Source organism: Balaenoptera borealis, assembly GCF_965194805.1.
Source record: "Balaenoptera borealis genome assembly, chromosome: 18".
NCBI classification, from domain to species: domain Eukaryota; kingdom Metazoa; phylum Chordata; class Mammalia; order Artiodactyla; family Balaenopteridae; genus Balaenoptera; species Balaenoptera borealis.
The window spans coordinates 24,791,223-24,814,258 of record NC_138877.1 but is presented as its reverse complement, the minus strand read 5'-3'; the positions used below and the strand labels follow the sequence as shown (position 1 = coordinate 24,814,258).

At 39.0% G+C, this 23,036-nt stretch overlaps 1 protein-coding gene across 2 annotated transcripts in view; it reads left to right on the top strand.

Moving 5' to 3' along the window:
* The first annotated feature begins 1,781 nt into the window (after positions 1–1,781).
* Positions 1,782–23,036, top strand: part of DNAJC15 (DnaJ heat shock protein family (Hsp40) member C15) — a 69,989-nt gene continuing 48,734 nt past the window's right edge. The window contains exon 1 of one of the 2 annotated variants that reach the window (XM_082365736.1): positions 1,782–1,939. In XM_082365736.1, coding sequence (XP_082221862.1) covers positions 1,835–1,939 — 105 coding nt within the window. In that variant the 5' untranslated portion in view covers positions 1,782–1,834. The remainder of the gene's footprint in view (positions 1,940–23,036) is intronic. The other variant, XM_082365735.1, reaches the window with a different exon arrangement.

Genomic DNA, 23,036 nt, shown 5'->3' with positions numbered 1-23,036 from the left:
GCATTCCAGACACGTAAACTAACTTATGTGATTGGACATGCGAACGCACGTTCACATTTTGAAAGTTCACAACTTGAAGGTTTGTATGTAGGGGACTTACTGTATCTTATTTATTTACTTGGCATTGTAGACTCAATGCCGAGTAGAGTGTCTGATACCTAACAGATGCTTAACACATATTTATCGAATATATGAATGGATGAATGAATGAATGACCTGTGGGTTCCAATCCAATTTATTTACTTAGTTCACCAACGTCCTCGATACTTGTGGATCAGTCTAATGAAAATTAATTTCTGTAATAAGACCATTTTTCTGAAGAGTCTTGGCATGTTTTTTTTTTAACCCAGTTCTACACACCACCTTTTTCATTTCTGTGTGTTTGTTTCCAGCTAAAATTTCCAGTCTTCCTTCTCTTTCATGTAAAAAAGTCTTACCCATCCTTTACTGACCACCTCAATGGCTCAGTCTCCACCAATCCTCCTCTGATGACCCTGGTTAAAAATGGCCGTTCCCTCCCAGAAACCGCAATCAAATTGTGGTGGTAACTCTCTTCTTAAGTGTATTGTACAAATGACTTCCATATTCTTTTTTTTCCTTTTTTCATTTTATGCTTACAATTTCCCTGAGTCAGAATGTTGGACAAATGTTACTCCCCTTCCACAGGTAAGGAGAGATTTGAAGCAGTTAATGGGTATATTCAGGAACACAAGCCTAGAAAATGAAGGAACATACACCAGAACTCAGATCTCTTCTATCCTCCTAGTCCCTTCCTCTTTATACTGCTGTATGATGCATATAGTCTTATGCTCTGGAATACATTATAATCACTTCGTATTAGTTTTATCTTCCCTACTGGATTGTAAATTCTTCCAGGCCCTAACTTCTTGGGCTTGCTAATAATATTAGCTAAATCAATAAATTAGTAGATCCTCAAAACTTTTAAATCAGGAATTAAAAAAAAAAAGAAAAGATTTGTAAGCTGCTTTTGCAATGGGTATAAAAGTCAGAAGAGCTGCCAAGTTGGTACAGGAGTTGGAAAGCACTACACTGGTTTCATTTGTTGGTTAATTTTTGCTCCAAAAGGCTTTACTTAAAAATTAATAATAATAAATCAGAAAAATAAAATAAACAAAAAAGAAAAAAACGAATAACGAAGTGCGTCTTTCTATATCCAAGTCAGCACAAAACCATTTGTGGGGTGGGAGGTTTATAAGTTTCTTGTTTGCAATTTCACCTTACATATAGCCAACCATATGGCGGGAAGGGGTGGAGTAAGCAGATTGCCACTTCTATTGCCCTCATGGATGGGAGAACCGTGGTATTATGAAGTATGATCAGTGGTTGGGCGGGGTGTGTGTGGGAGGGCAGGTTTAGAAAGGTCTGGTGTGGGTCTCAGGGAACGTCAGGGAACTTCAGCACCGCACTTAGACTCTCTGGGTCTCTCCTGGTCCGGCATCTGATGAGACCAACATCAGATCTAACATCAGACTGTAGGGCTTAAACCCAGGCTCTCAGGTCGGGATAGGGGAAGGAAGAAAGGCCCCATCACGCTTTGCCCCACGAGTCCCAACGTTGGCTTTAGGCCTGCAAATCTGAAACAAAGAAAAAAATCCTCCACATCCTAGGGCCCCCAGCTAGGATCTGACCTTTGGCTTGAGGGGACAAGTTGGTCTGAGCCTGGGCGAGAACGAGATCCCTTGGGGCCCCGCCCTTCACTAGCGCAGCGGGAGAGGCAGAGGTAAAACCCGCGAACGGACCCGCCCTAAGTAGTTTGTCCCTGCGGCCGCCTCGTAGGCAGCGGGGCGTTCCGAGTGCCCGGCGCCGCATTGCCATGGCTGCCCGTGGCGGCGTAGCCACCGCCGGCGAGGGCCTGCGCTACGCTGAGGACTCGCCGCCCCCGACCAAGCGGTCGGACGCCGACATTGACCGGAGACTGGTGAGTCTGCCGGCGCTCCTGCCGTTCTCCCGCTCCAAGGTGCCCGAGCCTACCCGCTAGCGCTCCCCAAACTCCGCCCCGCCCCGTCCCTGCCTCACCTCTCTGCACCCCCTTACCCCCGAACTGGGGTCGTCGCGGTGTCCATCCACTACCTTTGTCCCACCCCCTCATTTATTCAGAGTTGATGCTCCCCGGTGCCCGGCGTTGACGAGTAGGCGTGTTCGGAGAATCTCTGGTCCCTCAAGGAGCTTTCATTCTTGTCGGGAAGACAGACCAGAGAACAGGCAATTGCAGATGCATTGTGATAAGTGCTGTAGGATGGGTGTTCCCATCATGTAGGAGGAGACCCCAGTCCAGTCTTTCGGGGCCAGGGGGTGAGGCCAGGGGAGGCTTCTAGGAGAAAGCGCTGTAACCATTGTTGTAAAACTAAGATCTGAAGAATGAGTAGCGGCAGACTCAGTGAAGAGGAAAAAGCGTTGCAGGCACCAGTAGTATCATCTACAGAGTCGTAGGCCAGGTAAACAGGGCCCAGTCAGACATAGTAAGGGGTCTTTTCAGGCTGAAATGTAGAGCTGGGAAAAGAAACTGTACAGTGGAAACATAATGCGAACCGCATACGTGTTTTTAGATTTTCAGTAGCCATATTTAAGAAGTGAAAAAAATAGGTGGATTTAATTTTAACAATGCATTTTTATTTAATCCAGTATGTCCACAGTGATATATATTTTTTAATTTTTATTTATTTATTTATGGCTGTGTTGGGTCTTCGTTTCTGTGCGAGGGCTTTCTCTAGTTGCGGCAAGTGGGGGCCACTCTTCATCGCGGTGCGCGGGCCTCTCACTATCGCGGCCTCTCTTGTTGCGGAGCACAGGCTCCAGACACGCAGGCTCAGTAGTTGTGGCACATGGGCTTAGTTGCTCCGCGGCATGTGGGATCTTCCCAGACCAGGGCTCGAACCCGTGTCCCCTGCATTGGCAGGCAGATTCTCAACCACTGCGCCACCAGGGAAGCCCCACAGTGATATTTTGACGTGAAATCAATGTAAACATTATTTTTTTAAAAAATAAATTTATTTATTTATTTTTGGCTGCGTTGGGTCTTTGTTGCCGCTCACAGGCTTTCTCTAGTTGCCGCCAGCGGGGGCTACGCTTCGTTGCGGTGCGCGGGCTTCTCGTTGCAGAGCACGGGCTCTAGGCGCGTGGGCTTCAGCAGTTGTGGTACGCGGGCTCAGTAGTTGTGGCTCACCGGCTTAGTTGCTCTGTGGCATGTGGGATCTTCCCCGACCAGGGCTCGAACCCGTGTCCCCTGCATTGGCAGGCGGATTCTTAACCACTGAACCACCAGGGAAATCCCAATATAAACATTATTAATGAGATGTTTTCCTTTTTTTTTTTTGTACTAAGTCTTTGAAATCCAGTGTGTATTTTACAGTAACAGGACATCTCAGTTCGGACTAGACACATTTCACATACTCAGTTGCCACATGTAGTTAGTGGGCCACCTTACTGATCTGTGCTGTTCCCAAATGGGGGCCTGAACATAGGAAGCTTCTGGTAAATCACGTGAACAGCTTGGGATATCCTGAGGTACCATTTTGATGAGTTTTAAGCAGAGGAGTGACCTGTTGGGCAGTTGTAAAGTTCTCTCAGGGTACGTGTGAGAAGAATGGATTAGTTGGAGAAATTCTGTTTTATCCCTTTTCCACACCACCTTCCGTGTTGACCCAGCCAACAGTGATAGATGCACAGCACTTTTTGTCCATATTGTTCATTGACTAGTCATACACAGTCTTGTGACATCTTTTATGTTGACCTGTCATTTTCCAGCGTTTTTTTGTTTCCTAAGAGCAGAGACTGGGTGTTTACTTCAAGTAAGCACTCAATTGGTAAGCGCTCAGTTATTGTTACTTAACTGATAAATTTCTGGAACAGAGTCAGTGGGCTGGAAAGGTTTCAGAAAGCAATATGCTTTTGTTCAACAGACACTTCTTGAGCACTGCTGGATACCACCCAGGTGTCATCCTTGGAAGAAGTAAATGAACAAAACAGATAAAAAGTTTGAAGTAGCAAACTCTTTGAGTTCCTGCTATGTCTGATTCATTCCATACCACAGCCCTGTGAGGAAGGTCCTTTTCAGTTGTCACTTGAACGAGGAGACGGAGACTCAGAAAGTGGTAATTCATCCAGGATCATTCTCCTAATAAGTGGTGGGCCTAGGGTTCTAAATCCTAACACTCTTTCCACTGTGACTTGCTGACTCCTGAGAAATAAGGCTTTCTTTCTTTTTTTTTTATTATTTAACTTTTTTTTTTAATTGAAGTATAGTTGATTTACAATGTTATGTTGGTTTCAGGTGCACAGCAGAGTGATTCGGATATATATATATTCAGGTTCTTTTCCCTTATAGGTTATTACAAAATATTTCAAAGTATTTAGGATAGTTCCCAGAAATAAGGCTTTCTGAATAGAGTGTTCAGTCTGTGATGTAAACTGGATAAGATATTAGGTTAGGCAGAACTCATGTCTCTATGGAGAGTTGTAAAAATCTCAGTACTGGACTGATTTGCAAGGCTATTGGAGCCCTGTGGTATTTTGAAGGTAGAAATAATATTGGTGATTTTTTTTACATCTGTAGGTACTTTTCTTTGGAAAAGGGAGTGTATAGAATCCAAGCTATCAGTTAGGAGACATCTTTAGTAGTCTGGGCACGTGAAGGCTAAAGTGTAGGCCAGTGATTCTAAACCTGTCCAGCCCAGAGCCCCCTTTTTATAACAAATATTAAAGTTTCCTGTAATATCCTAAAGATTTATAGGCAATAAAAAATACCCATAAGCATAATTTTAAAAAATCAGTGTACTGCTCTAATTGAAGCATAAAGGTAAAATAAGTATTTTATTAGAAAATAACGTGTCTACTATTTAAATATGTAAGTACTCAGGCATGATTACATTAGAAGACACAGTGAAGATCTGATCAGTTGCTGGCACATTGCACCAGTGCAAAGGAATCATTGTGAGTGTGGTGGCTATAAATGCAGGCTGATTTCAGATGTATTACATTGGCAGCTCAAATACCATAAGGGCCATTGTCATCGACAAACGAATTTTTCCCAAGTTGTAAACAATTTTTGGTAAAATTTTGAATGAAACAAAGTGGAATCTTACCTCAATTTACATGATAGCTGCAATTCTGGAAAATTCAGTCTTCACTAAAATGGTGCAAAAATGATATATTTTATATGTAGTAAAGTCCTAGACTAAGATGATCATACATAGGCTTTTCACCTACTCAGTGTCCAGTAGAGTCTTTTAAAATCTTGAGCGATGCAGGCAGTTGTTTGTTGTCCAGTGTTGTCTCATATATTTTAGGACTTCTAGGACCCATAGTCCTCATCCACTAAATACCCTCCTTCCTCTCCAACTTATTGTGACAACCAAAAAATGTCCTTGCAAATTTTCAGAAGGTCCCTAAGGGTCTGTTCTGCTTCTGTAGGGAGTCACTGGTCCAGGCAGTGACCAATGATGGGGTGGAACATAAGAGAGTTGATAATAATAACTTTGGGGAAACTTAGAAGTACCGAAAGTGATGGGAAGTTGACAAAGTGTAGGATAACAAAGTATAAATGGGGAGACGCAAGAGGGAAGAGATATGGGAACATATGTATATGTATAACTGATTCACTTTGTTATAAAGCAGAAACTAACACACCATTGTAAAGCAATTATACTCCAATAAAGATGTTTAAAAAAAAAGGAACAAATGACCTAAGTATGGGATGTATTTGCTAATCTTATTGAAAATAGTAGAAAATAAAATATTTGTCAAGGAATTGAAAAAGACATTTTTCATACCATTTTTTAAAAAGATGCAATTTATTTTAAAGTTTTTGAAATATATATCTGCAGTTGTAGATGTGAAATAACTGTCTCATGTAAGCTTTCCTTTAGGGATTAAGAATTCAGGTTCATTAGCCTGTTTGGGAGAGTAAAAGATAAAAATGTAGGAGGAAATACCTGCATAGTACTTTGAATAAAATACTATCTTACAATTAATTGTTTAATAATCACAAGTCATGATCAGACTTTGCTTTAGCAAAGCTGCTTCTCATGGAAAAGTAGAAAAGAAACTTTAAAGTTAAGAGGAGAATATTAACAATTTTTAAAGCAGTTTGAACAAAACTCAGTTTGTATGACTTGGTAGCCTTTCAATTTTCAGTACTTTCCTGAAGAGTGTAACTCCTAGTATTATTAAGATGATGTAACATATAAGAAAATTAGCCACATATATGTTTCAGTGTAAGCAAACCTGATACATGAAAATCAAAACCTATCAAACATGTAAATTATCAAGTGCTTATTCATTACCAAAAAAAAGAGACCACTTTTATTTTTCAATTGCAATTTGAATTTAAAATATTTACCTTGAAGCTTCCCTTTGAAGAAATCACATGGATTATGTATTGTATATCCATATTTTTAACCTTGCCCTATTTTTTCCTCACTGTTCCTTTCACTGTAAAACACTGTTCCTATCATTGTTATCATAAGAGGAGGCTAAAATGTAAGCTCCCTGAACAGGGACTTTGCTGTCTGTGTATTTCCAACATATATAAAGGTGCCTGTTATGTGGTAAGCACTTTAAAAAGAAATTGTTGAATGAGTAAATGTTATTCTGGAATGGGAAGGAATGAGAAGAATGGAGTTAATAAGAATTTTCAGTTGTCTACCAGTGAGTCCTACCAATAAAAATACAAAATTCAGCTTATCTAAAGTGTAGCTCATTATATCCCCTCCCTATGCATGGTGATTCTCGCCTATCCACTACCTTGAATAATGCCATCATCACTCCACTTTCTCCCTTCTCACTGTTATTCTGTTGGTCTTAAGCATCTCTCCTCTGACCTATTGTATTGATAATAGCCTTTAAAAACAGGTCTCTTTGCTTCTGGTCCTTTACCCTTTTTACACTTCACTCAGCCATCAGTTATTTTTCTATACTACACACCTAATTATGGTACTATAATTTTTTAAATTAATTTACCAAGTTCCTTTTCATAAATTTACCGAGGTCCAAACTTCCCATGGTAATCATATAAATTGTATAAATATACCATTGTGATATACAGGACTGTTCATGAACTAACCCCTAAATGACTTACTTACGCAGCCTCATTCTCCATCTCCTTCACTGTACTGTGCCCTGTGCTATGACTTTACTTACTGTAGTTTTCTCCTCTGTCTGAAAGTCGTTGCCTGGCAAACTGCTGTTCTTTTTTTTTTTTTTTTTTTAAATATATTTATTTTTATTTTTGGCTGCATTGGGTCTCTGTTGCTGCGTGCGGGCTTTTCTTTTAGCTGTGGCGAGCGGGGGCTACCCCCTTCTTGCGGTGCGCGGGCCTCCCATTGGGTGGCCTCTCTCGCTGCAGAGCACGAGCTCTAGGTGCGTGGGCCTCAGAACTTGTGGCACTCAGGCTCAGCAGTTGTGGCTCGCGGGCTCCAGAGCGCAAGCTCAGCAGCTGTGGCTCACGGGCCTAGCTGCTCTGCGGCATGCGGGATCCTCCCGGACCAGAGCTCGAACCCATGTCCCCTGCACTGGCAGGCAGTGATTCCTAACCACTGCGCCACCAGGGAAGCCCCTGCTGTTCATTTTTTAAGACTCAGGTTACTGATGTGAAGCCTTACCTGCCTCGAGTTCCCTTTCCCTAGTAGAATAAAGTTGTTTTATCCTAAGTACTTCCTTAGAAAGTCATATACAGTTTTTTATTAAATTATTTCTTATAATATATCAAAATTATTTATATATGTATAAGCACCTAGGTTGTGAAGTCTTAAGGGCAAGAACTTACATGCTCGCTTCTGTGATTGGCATTGCAGTCGATACATGGTAGTTACTTAATTGTTTATTAAATGAACGGCTATTAACTTTTATTACTACTGAGTGGCTTAATAAATAAACATGGATGTTTGGTTCAGCATATTGATGCATGTATTCTTTTTCTGTTGGATTTCTCCTTTGTGTTAGTTTCTAAGGGAGAAGAGTCTGTGTCTGTCTTGCTCACTACTCTGCCCAGAATTTAGCACAAAGCCTGTCATAGATGCTAAATAAGTATTTGTATATTTATAGATAAATGCTAAACAAATGTTTGTTGAGTGAGTGACTAGTCTCCATATTTCTCCATCACAACTACCATTTTGATGCAGAATTTATTATTTTTTTTAAATTTTCCTCTGGTACAACTATTGTCTATCTTGAAACTTAAATGTTGCAGTCTCAAGATAGAAGTTTTAGCATTTTATAACACTTTCAGGCAGTTCATATTTATCTAGAAGGTTATTTACTGCTTTTGCTGTTTTGGAAGAATATAATGCCTTACGGAATTTGTAAACAATTTTTTTTTTTTTTTTTTTTTTATGACTGTGTTGGGTCTTCGTTTCTGTGCGAGGGCTTTCTCTAGTTGTGGCAAGTGAGGACCACTCTTCATCGCGGTGCACAGGCCTCTCACCATCGCAGCCTCTCTTGTTGCGGAGCACAGGCTCCAGACGCGCAGGCTCAGTAATTGTGGCTCACGGGCCCAGTTGCTCCGTGGCATGTGGGATCTTCCCAGACCAGGGCTCGAACCCGTGTCCTCTGCATTGGCAGGCAGATTCTCAACCACTGCGCCACCAGGGAAGCCCTGTAAACAATTTTGATGCTTTTTTTTTCCCCCCAGCAGTAGCAGCTATGATGGAGTGGGCTATTTTCCCAGTTCTCAGAAGTTCTTTGATTCAAGATGGTGGAACATTTAAAGTAATGTGTGTTTGTGTGTGTGTGTTTTTCTGGTGGATATTTGAAACTAGGTGATAGTAACAGATACCTGACTTGGCCCACTTGCTGATTTGCTGGCATTATTTAAATAGTGCTTCTTCTCCTTTTTTGAAACATGTCTTTTAAACTAAAATTAGATATTCTTTACAGGCAAGGACCAAGGTTTAAGGATCGTTGTTCTCTCAGTTCTCAACATGGTACCAACCTTGGTTACTGCTCTATAAATCCACTGAATAATTAAATTAACAAAGGAATGAAACAACGAGATGGAAGAAAAACAGAGGATTAGAGGACATGTTTTACAGTATGATGAACTGACGGCCTTAATGAATAAAAAAGACTAAGATAAATGATATTCTCTCTCTGATTTTTTTTTAAAGTATTTATTATTTTATTTATTTTATGGCTGTGTTGGGTCTTCATTTCTGTGCGAGGGCTTTCCCTACCTGTGGCAAGCGGGGGCCACTCTTCATCGCGGTGCGCGGGCCTCTCACTATCGCGGCCTCTCTTGCCGCGGAGCACAGGCTCCAGACGCGCAGGCTCAGTAGTTGTGGCTCACGGGCCCAGCTGCTCCGCGGCACGTGGGATCCTCCCAGAACAGGGCTCGAACCCGTGTCCCCTGCATTGGCAGGCAGACTCCCAACCACCGCGCCACCAGGGAAGCCCTGATTTTTTTTTAATGGTAAAGAGAGGCATAAAATATAAGCATGTATTAAATATTAGGTGTAGTCAGAGTACACATGATACTCTGACTTCTTCTGATGTGCTTTTCCAAATTTTGGTAACTTTATTGCTTGATGCCTCTGATAACACAGGCAGTCTCCAGCTCTGTTTTTAAAGTTTGTTGATTCAATTCAGTATAATAGATTTTTTTTTTAACACCAAATACATAGAAGCTATATACTAGGTGTGTGGGGGGAGGAGATGAGTGAGCCAGGATTGCCACCCTCAAGGACAGAGGGCAGCAAACTTCTTTTGTAAAGGGCTGAATAGTATTTTAGGTTTGCAGACCTTATGGCTTCTGTCACACTACCAAACTCTGCTGTTGTAAAGCAGAAGCAGCCATAGACATACAGCCTAGCTGCAATGATGTTAAAGTTTTACTCACCAAGAACTTTATTACTGTATAGTACTTACAGTATTTCTAAATGTGTTACGTGGTTTTGGTAAAGATTTTTTTTTTAACTAATTAATTTATTTTTATTTTTGGTTGCGTTGGGTCTTTGTTGCTGCGTGTGGGCTTTCTCTAGTTACAGCGAGCAGGGGCTACTCTTCATTGCAGTGCGCGGGCTTCGCATTGCGGTGGCTTCTCTTGTTGCAGAGCACGGGCTCTATGTTTGTGGGCTTCAGTAGTTGTGGTGCGCAGACTCAGTAGTTGTGGCTTGCGGGCTCTAGAGCACAGGCTCAGTAGTTGTGGTGCACAGGCTTAGTTGCTCGCTGGAGGTAAAGAATTTTAAGTAGAAGTTTTAGTAAGTGCCATGAATTGATACCTAATTTGTATATTTCCATTTGGGGTAACCCATTTCATTCTTTCCTTCCATGCTAGAAAGCTTGTGATATACTACTATTCAGAAACAGTTTAGAATCGTTGACTCTTTTACTCTCAGTTTTGTGTCAATGGATCTCTTCCTAGAACTAAGTTTATTGTCTGTATTTGATCAATATGGTAAGATTTTTTAACTGTGAGATTTTGTAGGGGATTGTTTCAGGTGCTTGTAGTATAAAATCACTTTTGGCCAGTACAAAAGCTGTGACCATGTGGGATCTTCTCATGATTTTTGTTTTTTAATAACCTTTATTGTTTTTCTGAGTTTGTCTTCAAACAGTGCTTCCTGATCGTTTAAACTTTTTATAAGGTAACAAGTTTCATACCTGTCTCTTACCCCCATAATATTAGTAATATTTTAAATTTTTAATCATTGAATGTATAAAAATAAGGTAAAAATTAATGATATGCATGAATGTATTGAGTTTATGATATGCAAACAAATAGTTAGGGAGGAAATGAACTAACATTTAGTGAATGCTCTTTACCAGGTACTGTATTATATTCTCCCGCTTCTCATAATAACCCATGAAGTTAGATGTTACTTTTCACCATTTTACATATAAGAAAACTGAGGATCAAAGAGGTTAACTAACTTTCTCAAGGTCATATAGCTAGTAAGTGGCAGGACTAGGATGTGAAACCAATTTTGACTCTAAAAGTCCTTGACTTTTTTACTGTACCATATTATTTCTCCATCATTTAGATATCAGAAATTGATGAAATTCAACTCCAAGAAATGATACACAGTCTTGGTTTTTGTGGTAATTTTCAGAGTCTTCAGAAGCTTCAAGATATGTTTTAAAATTCTGTTTTTTTTAAATAAATTTATTTATTTTATTTATTTTTGGCTGCATTGGGTCTTTGTTGCTGCGCTTGGGCTTTCTCTAGTTGCGGCGAGCGGGGGCTCCTCTTCATTGTGGTGCATGGGCTTCTCATTGTGGTGGCTTCTCTTGTTGCGGAGCACAGGCTCTAGGCGCGTGGGCTTCAGTAGTTGTAGCATGTGGGCTTAGCAGTTGGGGCTCACGGGCTCTAGAGCGCAGGCCCAGTAGTTGTGGTGCATGGGCTTAGTTGCTCCATGGCATGTGGGATCTTCCCGGACCAGGGCTCTAACCTGTGTCCCCTGCATTGGCAGGCGGATTCTTAACCACTGCGCCACCAGGGAAGCCCTGTTTAAAAATTCTTAAACTTCAAAGCAGAGTTAATTTTATTTCACCTTAACTCAAAAAGGAAGAAAAGAATATTGTGTAATGAAATTAAGCTATAAGCATTGCTATTGTAAGAAATTACAGCCTTAAAGTAAAAGACCCTATTGTAAGGGAGTAAAAATAGCTTTCAGGAAATGGGATGATTTCCCAAGCAAGAAGAATAACTGAATTACAAGGTGTTGCAGGTAAGCCGAAAGAGAGAGTTTAAGGGGTGCTTGCCAGGGACTTCAAAGTCAGTATAGTAAAAGCTTGTAAGAGTACATGATAGGAGATGTGGCACATATATACAATGGAATATTACTCAGCCATAAAAAGAAATGAAATTGAGTTATTTGTAGTGAGGTGGATGGACCTAGAGTCTGTCATACAGAGTGAAGTAAGTCATAAAGAGAAAAACAAATACCACATGCTAATACATATATATGGAATCTTAAAAAAAAAAAGGTTCTGATGAACCTAGGGGCAGGACAGGAATAAAGACGCAGATGCAGAGAATGAACTTGAGAACACGGTGAGGGGGAAGGGTAAGCTGGGACTAAGTGAGAGAGTAGCATTGACATATATACACTACCAAATGTAAAATAGATAGCTAGTGGGAAGCAGCTGCATCTCACGGGGAGATCAGCTAGGTGCTTTGTGACCACCTAGAGGGGTGGGATAGGGAGGGTGGGAGGGAGGCGCAAGAGGGAGAGGATATGGGGATATATGTATACATATAGCTGATTCACTTTGTTATATAGCAGAAACTAACACACCATTGTAAAGCAATTATACTCCAGTAAAGATGTTAAAAAAAAGTACATGATAGGGAGGAGGCTAGCTAGAGACACAGCAAGATCACTTTTATGATCAGGGTGCAAAATTAAGTGCAGGATTAAAAGGGAGATACCAAAGATGAGGTATATTTGTTTCTATTGAAGAATTTGTTTTTAAAGTAGACAGATCAGAGGGTTTTCTGACTTAAGAAGTTATTTATTAAATCCTTCTGACTGGTGGGATCTTCCACAACTTTTCTTTTTTAACCTTTATTTTTTTCCCCTGATTTTAAAAGAAACAATTGTATAATAATATCATATAGTAATTGAAGTAGATACCATTTATTGAATGTTTACCACATGTAAAATATTAGGTGATGTATATGTATGTCCTAATTTTTAAAAATTCATAGCAACCCAAGGAGGTAGGTATTGTTTACCTCATTTTACAGATGAGGAAGCTCTAGTATAGAGGTTAAGTAACTTGGCCAAGGTTATCTTGCTGATATGTAGAGAGCAATTCAAACCATATTTCTTTGAATTCCAAAGTTGAGGTCCAAAGATTTTGTTTTAGTGATGAAAGGTAGGTAATAAGAATATATAACTACTGTTAATGTTTTGTTTTATAGCAGTCCATTTTTTTTCTGTGTGCGTATATGCTGAACATGCTGTCGTATAACTTGCTTTTATTCTCTAACATGGTCTGTAAACATTCCTCAATATATTATTTAATTGTGGATGCATATTTTAGATGTGCCTTAATTTATTTAATTATTCCCCTATTGTTGGGTATTCAAATTGTTTCCAGTTTTATATATTATAAATAATGCACTGATGAATATTCTCATATAAAAGTTTTTATGCACCTCTCTGATTATTTTCTGAGCCTAACGACATGAATATGTTTAAGGCTGTTGATTCCTATGGTAAAATTACCTTCAAGACAGATTGTCCCAATTTGAATTCGTAGCATCAGTTTGAGAATGTTCATTGAACCACTCCCTTGACAATTGTAAGGCTTTGAGTTGTTGGCTAAATGGATGCCTCTCATTAGTAATGGCCTTTATACTGGAGTGTGACAGATTGCCACGTGGCCCCATCCAGAAGTTGAAGGAGGTACTAGTAATCCTACTTTCATACTTAACAAACTGGTTGGTTTTATATTAAATGTAGGAGTTTTGAACATACAACTTCTTGTTGGAGGTTGAGGGAAGGTAAAATTTTGTGGAAAAAAAATAGGGAATTATAAGGAGTGAGGACATCAAGGACCAGTGCTAGGATCTAACTTGACATTAGACAATTAAGTGACACTATTTTCTCTGGGTAATTTATCAAACTACCTAGTAAGAAGTTGTACAAGGCAAAAGGTTTGTGAATGGGCACTGAAGTCAGTTAGGGATGTTTCATTGAGTATGAGCTCACACTGGAAAGATAATTGAATAATTTTTATAATCTATTAAAAGACTGTAGGAGATTAAATTGTTGCTTGAAGACCTAGGCTCTGGTCTGGAATTAGGAAACCTGTGTTCCAGTCCCAGTGCAGACACTGATAACAATTGCAGTGGCGCTTCCCTGGTGGCGCAGTGGTTAAGAATCCGCCTGCCAATGCAGGGGACACAGGTTCGAGCCCTGGTCCGGGAAGATCCCACATGCCGTGGAGCAACTAAGCCCGTGTGCCACAACTACTGAGCCCACGCACCACAACTACTGGAGCCCGTGCACAGCAACAAAGAGTAGCCCCCACTTGCTGCAACTAGAGAAAGCCCGTGTGCAGCAATGAAGACCCAACGTAGCCAAAAATAAATAAATTAAATTAAAAACAAAACAACACAAACAAACAAACAGAAAACAATGGCTGCAACTTGGACAAGGCATGTGGCTATTCAGGACCTCAGTGTCTTCCTCCGTAAAAATGGAGGAAGTGGAGTGGGTTTTGGCTAGATGTTTTCTGTCATTTCTTTCAGCTCTAAAAATACCAACAAAACATTGGACATCTTATGGAAACTATTGAAAACAAAAGAGAAACATATCTTTTTTGTGTGTGTGTGTGGGATCTTAGTTCCCCAACCAGGGATCGAACTGGGCCCCCTGCAGTGGAAGTGCAGAGTCCTAACCACTGGACCACCAGGGAATTCCCAAAACATATCTTTTCTGTATAAAAGTATAATGTGTCTGTTCCTAGAGTACTGTGTGTACTTCTGTTTGCACCTTTCAAAAGTCAAATAGAAATGGAACATTTCCCGAAAGAGAAAATATATAAATGAATTGGTGGGAGAAGTGTGTGATTGTGTGAGGGGGAAAGAGGCAGGGAAGGCTTATTTGAAAGTAGGCTAAAATAGTGTAGAACTTAATTCAGGAATAGTGTAGAACTCTTAATTCAGGAAGTTACTGGACAAAAATAATTTAATAAAAGTCAGTACAATAACAAAATGATAAAGGATATCTGTTAGGTAAAAAAAGTCCCTTTTCTCCAAATTTTAGATAATAGGAAGAACTAAGGAAAATCCTTAAATTTGAAAGAGAGAAATTTAGGGCCAGTGAATAAAATAGCAGTGATGAACAAGTTAAAGAAACTAACTCCTAGAACTAAATGAACCTTGAATTGCCCAGAAGACCCAGCTTTTTAGAGCAGATATATCTGAAGCTTCAGGCCAAAGAACACGTCTCAGAAGCTTCATTGATAGACTTGACACATCTAGCATGAAGAGCCACAGAGCACGGATGTAAAGCTTGCCATAGTTCTTACTTCCTAACAGATATCTTCCACACACTGAAGTCATCTTTCAGTATCATTCTGGTTTAATTTTCTAATTAGAATTTGGCTTTGAAAATCTTGCCCCTTTTTGGCCTGTCTGCTTAGGGTTATTATCTTGAGATGATTCCGTATTGTTACATAGATGGAAGTTGACTTATATTTTACAAGTTGTCTGCTCTATGTTTGAAATATTTCATAGGTTACTGGTCTAGTCTATATTTAGCATATTCTGTAGATGATCCCTGCCCTCCAACATACACATATATTCAACTGCAATAACCTAAGGTCACCGTGAGTTAAGGGCAGAATCTCAATCAGAATTCAGGTTTCCCAGCTTCTAACCTTTGTTCTCTCCTGTATCCTCCCTTTGCCCTCTTGGTCTAGCATTGACCCTATCCTTCAGTTTTATCTGGACTCTTCTCAGAAGCCATCTATGACCCAGAAGCAGAGTACTTAGCAACTGGCCACCTGTCTACCTAACCATCTACACATACATTCATCCATCCAGTCAATTAACACTAACTTTTATTTAACCCATACGTATTCTAGGAATACAAAGATGAATAATGCCTGCTTCTTGCTCTCTAGAGGCTCACAGTTCAGTAAAGGAGACAAGTTATGAAGTTGTAGTCTGGGATTACAATAGAGAAATAAACTGGGATGTAGAGAGGTGGGAGTATTTGAATAGGGGAGAGGGTACTGTTGGCATTGATTTCTTTCATATTTGGAAATTTACTTGTTCCTGCTGCCTATCTAGAGTCGTTCCATTTTTCTTTGCTATTTAGTAACTGAGAAGCCATATATATATACCAGACATCCTTCTGTGTTAGGGACTGGGGTCAATAATACTATCTTTATATGAACAGTGGTGAAACAGAAGGGTGGAGACATATTAGACTCAACTGAATGAGGGTAGTAGGGATAAGACTCAGATACCCCAACTCCCTTACTCAGAGCCAGCAGCTTCAGAGGATGGAGAGCTTATTTTGGGAAGTGACCCGGTCCAGACACAGGTAGGGACCAGCTCACAGGGAAAACATGTAAGGGTAAGTGCAAGTTTCTTATTGGCAGCCTCTGATCAACTATCTGCTGAAACCGTCTTTCAGCGTTTTACTTCCACTACTCCCTACTAGCACTGACTTACTAAATTGTAATAAAGATAGAAAAATGGAATCTCTCCCTCAGGTTAAACCTAGTGTTAAAGTGAAAGTTTTTACCAATTAAAAAAATATCAATTACTATATTATTATAGTTGTATACACCTTAAAGAGAGTTTTTAGTTAGGGCATGCTTGTTTCAAATTTGATGGAATATGTTAACACTAATTAGTAAAATCTGTGCACTAGATTATTCTCAGCACATTGGTTATCTCAGTGCAGCTGTATAAAGCAGTGGATCTTAACTCCAGTGTCTCTGCACATTGATGAGGTATCATGCGGTAACATGACAAAGGGATGGGGTTACAACCATGTGCCTTTGCAAATAGCCTAGAGGGAATCTTATCTATGGTCCATGATCTGATTTAAAATCTGGTCCTAAGAGAGGGTGTGTCATGTGTCCACTTTTGAGAGTCATTGACAACTAGAATAACCATCCCTTTATTATCCTAAGAAATATTTCTGGCTAAAAATCTAGTAAGTTCTAAAAGAAATTAGATAAATTTATGGAGAAATAAAATATAAAAGCAAACTAGTAAGGTTTTGAGGACTGGCAGGTTTTGTTTTGAGATTGTGAATCAGTTTGTAACCTTTGTGAGGCGACCTTATTGAGCCATATCTCTACCCCTAGTACAGTGCCTGGTTTGTAGTAAGCACCCCGATTAAATGTTTAAATAAATGTTGAATTAGTGAATAATGAATGAGTCAGGGCGATATGCCTAAAAGCATTATTTTCTGGTCCTGAAACACAGTAGAAATATGTATCAGCCAGGGTTCTCCAAAGAAACAGAACTAAGTAGAATGTATTATTCATCTATTTCCAGGAATTGGCTTACACAGTTGTGTGGGCTGGCAAGTCTAAAATTTGTGGGGCAGGCCTGCAGGCTGGCAACTTTCAGACAGCAGCTAAGTCTTGAGGCAGAATTACTACTTCCTCAGGGAAGTCTCAGTTTTCTTAAGGCCTTTCAACTGATTGGATGAGTCACACCTACATTATCAAAGATAAACTGCTTTACTTAATAAAGTCAGCTGATTATAGATGTTAGCCACATGTACCAAATACCTACACAGCAACACCTAGACTGAGGTTTAGTTGACTGACCTAGCCAAACTGACACATAAAGTGAACCGTCAACAGTATCCTTGGGTTTGAGAACTTGAAGCCAAATGTGCAGCCTGGTTTGGCAAACCTACGATGAACCCAGGGACTCCTGGTACTCTCTGAGGCGACCAGGACTAGGTTGGTATTGGGACAGGACTTTCTGACTAGTCACATTTAACAAAGAAAGCTGCTTGCGTTATTAGAGACAAGGTTTGTATCAGTGGGTCCCTGAGTATATGCTAAACAGTACTTAAAAGGTTATTCGTAAGATCATCAGTTATAGCAAGGATTTAAGTTTGGAGAATTTTTTGTTCATTATATTGGAGTGGAGAAGTACTCATTTGTCCTGAGCCTGAGAGTTTTGTTTCTTGTTATGTTTGCTTTTGGGTTTTGTTTTATTGTTTCAGTTTGTTTTTGTTTTGCCCTTTTATTTACTCTCTAGTCTTGCTGTAGATATTAATGCTTGCCTATGGTTTAAAATAAATTAAGTGACTTTAAAGTCAAGCAAGTAAGATGTTTAAACATTGCTTTTTCTTTTTACTTAATTTAAATTTTTCACTTAAATTAATTAAAAAATTGGTGCTTTGAGAGAAGTTCAAGTGTATTTTTTTTTGGCAATGGAACAGTAATGGTAAGGGCCAGGTGGATTTAGATATGAAAATCTGGGACATTCATGCCAGCTTGAAAATTTTAGGGAAGGATAATTGTAAAAATTCTCTTCCTAATGTCATTTTATCATGTCTGACACTTTTTCTGGAATATAAATTCCCTTGCTCTCCTTCTTTTGATCTGCATGTGCACTACCTCTCTTTCTCAAATTCTGCTGATTTGGCAAGCAGTCTTTCTTGTTTCTTCCCTTTTTTCTCCTTTCCACTTGCTGTTTAAATTCAAAGAGCTTTCTTTGTAGAAATTGAACCAAATAATAAGGCAGCATAAAACACTGAGTTCAGCAGAAAGTGATTTGCTTGTGATTAACCCTTGAGAACTGAACCACTGCAAGATAACAAAGAAGGGATGTATTTTGAGACAACCTGCTCATTCTTCTTTTCCATTAGTAGATGAGACCGTTTCTTCCCCAGGTGTTAGGAATTCATGTACAGCTTTGCTTGGGTTTTATTTATCACTCTCAGGGTGGCAAGTGTTCTAGAAAAGCAAGACCAAAGGAGCTTATGACAGCCCTTCCCTCTGCCCCACTTCCTCTCACAGACTTTCCTCCCAGCAAAAGGCAACTCCATTCTTCCAGTTCTGTAAGGCAATAACCTTGACATTCTTTCCCCCCAGCTTTACGGAGGTATAATTGACAAATAAAGATTGTATATATGTAAGGTGTACAACATGATTTAATAGACATATACATTGTGAAATGATCACCATAATTCAAGCTAATTAACACATTGGTCACCTCACATTGTTACCTTCTGTGTGTATATATGTGTGTGTGCGTGCGCACATGTATGTACACATGCGGTGAGAACGCTTAGGTCTACTACTCTTAGCAAATTTCAAGTATAAAACTTATTCATCTGACAGGAACTTTGACCCACATCACCCCATTTCTCCCACCCCAGCCTCTGTTAACCACTGTTCTACTCTCTGCTTCCATGAGTTTTTGACTTTTTTAGATTCCACATGTATGTGAGATCAATCAATATTTGTCTTTCTGTGTCTGGTTTTATTTCACTTTGTGTAATGTCCTCCAGGTTCATCCATGTTGTCACAAATGCTAGACTTTCCTTCTCTTTATGGGTGAATAATATTCCACTGTACACGTGCACCACATTTTCTTTATCCATTCATCATCTTCTCTCTTTTATACCTCACATCCGGTCTCTCAACAAATCTTGTTGGCTTTTTTAAAAATTAATTTATTTATTTGTTTTTATTTATTTATTTTGGCTGCGTTGGGTCTTCGTTGCTGCGCGTGGGCTTTCTCTAGTTGCAGTGAGCGGGGGCTACTCTTCGTTGCAGTGCACAGGCTTCTCACTGTGGTGGCTTCTCTTGTTGCAGAGCATGGGCTCTAGGCACGCGGGCTTCAGTAGTTGTGGTGCACGGGCTTAGTTGCTCTGCAGCATGTGGGATCTTCCCCGACCAGGGCTCACACCCGTGTCCCCTGCATTGGCAGGCAGATTCTTAACCACTGTGCCACCAGGGAAGTCCCCACACATAATTCTTTGGCTGCTTAATTTTCTTCATAGCACATGTCACTTTCCGTTGTATATTTTTCTGATTTCTATTGTTTATTGTCTATCTCTTTGAAATACTCAGAGATGGGAGAGAGTCTCCAAATGGCTGCTTGAAAAAATGCCTGACTTTTTTTATTTGGAGTTTTGTTATTTTTCTTTGTTTAACAATTCAGTTACTCCTTCATGTTTTTCTACATGGATCTGTGAGTTATATTCATTTCATTTTTGTAATGAAATTTACCTGGCACAGGCCCTTAACTTCATTTTCTTTTTCTTCTGTGAGACTTTTGGATATATATACCTGGTCCAGAATATTTTGAGACATGATTATGTGTTAATTTCTTAATTAAATTTAACTATCATTTTCCATTATATTTTCCCATTCCCATCATAATTCCATTCACTAGCAGACACCAATACAGTACACAAATAATTCAAGTTCCAAAAGGCATCTGGATAGTGGGGATGCTTCTTAAGATCATTTTCATCCCATTATATTAACTTTTGAGAAGCTACTATGTACTAGGTACTTTGTTAGATTTCGGAAATCCGAAGAAGTAAACAGTCCCTACCTCCAGAAGCTCACATGTTAGAAAGGGTTTGAAATAGGTAAGCCATTATTAAATAATGTGCTATGTACTATAATAGAACTGCTAAGTACTATGGGGTCACTAAAAACTTATACTTGAGTGAGGAGATGGGTGGCGAAAGTTTTACCTGGAGGTGACCTTAAAGCTATTTGAAATAAGCAGGGATTTTCCAGGAGGAATGAGCAGAGAAGAACAGAAAGGAATAAGAGTAAAATTGTGGGTGTGAATAAAGAGCTAACAGACATCTGCCATGTTTATACAGTGCGTTGGTCATTTTTCATAATCTTTTCTCATAAATCATTTTGAGCACACTGTGATTAGGTTTTCACATTCCCACATTCCCATTTTATAGATGAGGAAATGGGCCTAGAGAGATCAGCTTAGGGTCACAGATTTGGTAAATGTTGAGCTGAAATTGGAGCCCAGGCTTGATTAACTTTGAAGCACATGGATTATACATTCAGGGGTGAAAGGGTGGAAGACTGAGGAAGTTCATGCTTGCTTCATGGGTGAAAAACATGAAGGCTAATGACAAAAGTAAAATTTAGAACAGTAAGGGCAAAAAGGAATGGGGAATGGTATGAATCAAGGATGAAGGAGATGATGATACTGAGTGGATTTGAAAGCCCAGCCGCCATCAGAAACCATAATTTTTTAATGGTGCTATGTAGTGTGTTCATAAGACTTTTCTCCGGTCAGCTTTAGCAGTCTAGGTAGAAGAGTCTTTTTTTAAATATATGTATTTATTTATTTATTCTATTTATTTATTTAGTTGCGCCGGGTCTTATTTGCGGCACGTGGCCTGCTTTGTTGCAGCTTGCAGGCAAGCTGTGGCATGCATGTGGGAGCTAGTTCCCTAACCAGGGATCAAACCCCGGCCCCCTGCATTGGGGGTGCAGAGTCTTAACCACTGTGCCACCAGGGAAGTCCCTAGGCAGAGGATTCGTTTTGGTAACTCTCCAACCACTTTAAATCAGTCAGTGATTTCATTGGGAATTTACTGTTCGTTAATTTCTGCAATGCTATTATACATATGCTTGGACATTTTAAAATCTAAAATATTCATGCATTGTGTATGGTCAAAGGGGATGCAGTGAAAACTATGCTTTTTGGCATTTTTGAGAAATATAATTTAAAGTTGCTATGAATTTTTTAAAACTTACAATACCATTGGCCAATAACACATGAATTAGTTATATGTATACATATCATCTGTATTTTCTGTGGTGACCATGATGAGATTGTTAAAAACTGAATTTCCAAATTTGATATGAATGGAATTTTTCTATTTTCCTTATATAGACCACTTTCCCCAAACACTGGTCTGGACCAGTTGTAAAAGAATTAGTTGGTAGAATTTTTAACTGATTTGTAACTGTATTAGTTTTAGGTATATATTTGCACATATATACCTTTTTTATAGAAAGATCAACTTGTTCTAAATATGTGCTTGCATAATTTTATATAGAAAAAAATGTATCTAAGAATTTATTTAGATCTTCTGCAGGCCTAGAAAGTGTTAGCTACTTTTCCATCCAGCTGAACCTTCAAAGAAAAAGTTTCAAAACTAAAACTTCCTGAAGGCAGCCTTGTGGATATTTAAAACAACAACAACAACAACAAAAATACCTTGTATGGCACCCACATTTACCATCTACTGTCTCCTACATATGTTTGACACCTATGGCCATTTTAGCTTAGGCCAGAGTGCAGGTGTATACGTATCTTTCTTTTTAAATCACACTGCCTGTCTTATTTTCAGCCCATATTCTAATTTCCCTAAGTCAAAGAAGTAGCAACATTTCCCTAGTTTCTGTAAAAACACAGATGTAACGTGATATCAGTCTAGTTGCGTGAGCAATCATAGACATTTAACCTGGTTATTGCCTAGTTGGTAGACAATGACAGTACTTATGATACTAACACTTATGCCTCACTCTCCATTTTGCTTTTAAATTGTCTTTTCAATGTCGTTTTTGTTCTGTTACTGGCAATTTAGTTGTAAAGCATCATTGTTTAAAAAAAATTCAGAATAAAAATTGAAGCACATCATTGTGCTTGACATAGATCAAATATGGTGTTGCGTATATAAAAGAAATAAAATAGATCCTGTTAGCCTGAAGGTACAACACTGAAGTTTAAATAAATGTGAAATAGCATAGTGATAAAGCATATGTGAAATTTTTTTCAACAGTAGTCAAATAGAGAAGATGTTGATGGAATTTTCTGATATTTACACAGTTATGCCAAATGAACCATGGGCTTTTTTTTTTAAGCCCCAGTATGCTTTAGATGTTATTTTACTTTAAAAAATTTAAGATCAGATAAAGGTATGGCTGAGAGTTCTGCGTGAACTACTTGCTCAGATTTCAGATGGATTTTCCTGTGCTTCCTGTCTTCTGTATTTGCAACTAGATGATCTCTTTTTTCTGTTTGGGTCATTCACATATGTGGAGAGTTGGTGGAATTTGTTGTTTTAGAGCTCTCTTAAATTTGTGTCTGAAAAAAAAATACAAATGACTTTCTAGTGACTGAAAAACAGGTAGTAGATAAATATTTTTCTCTAGGAAACAAATAATATTCTTATTCTGGACCGTTTGAGGTTAAAGTTTTAACTTATTTGCTTATCTCTCTGACAGTCTTAGTATTTCCATAGAAAACTTTATGCGGAAGACCTTTATTCTTATTACAGAGTACAAAAATCTGGTAGTGCAGGATGCATAATAGTTTTAAAATTTCAAGTTGAGTTCAACTTCCAGATAATAGATTTTTGTTATCAATTGTTTATGCTCAAAAGGTATAAACTATTTTAATATCAAATTAATTGAAAATACTATTAAAGAGGTAAATCAGATACAATCCCCTTCCAATAAGTAATTTAATTCCAATAAGAAATGAGTTGTTGATTAGCTATGCTAATACTTTGTCCATTTTCAGTGTGGATGAGTAAGACTTGATTGCACAGTTTGGGGTCATTTATTGAACATTCTTGTTTGCT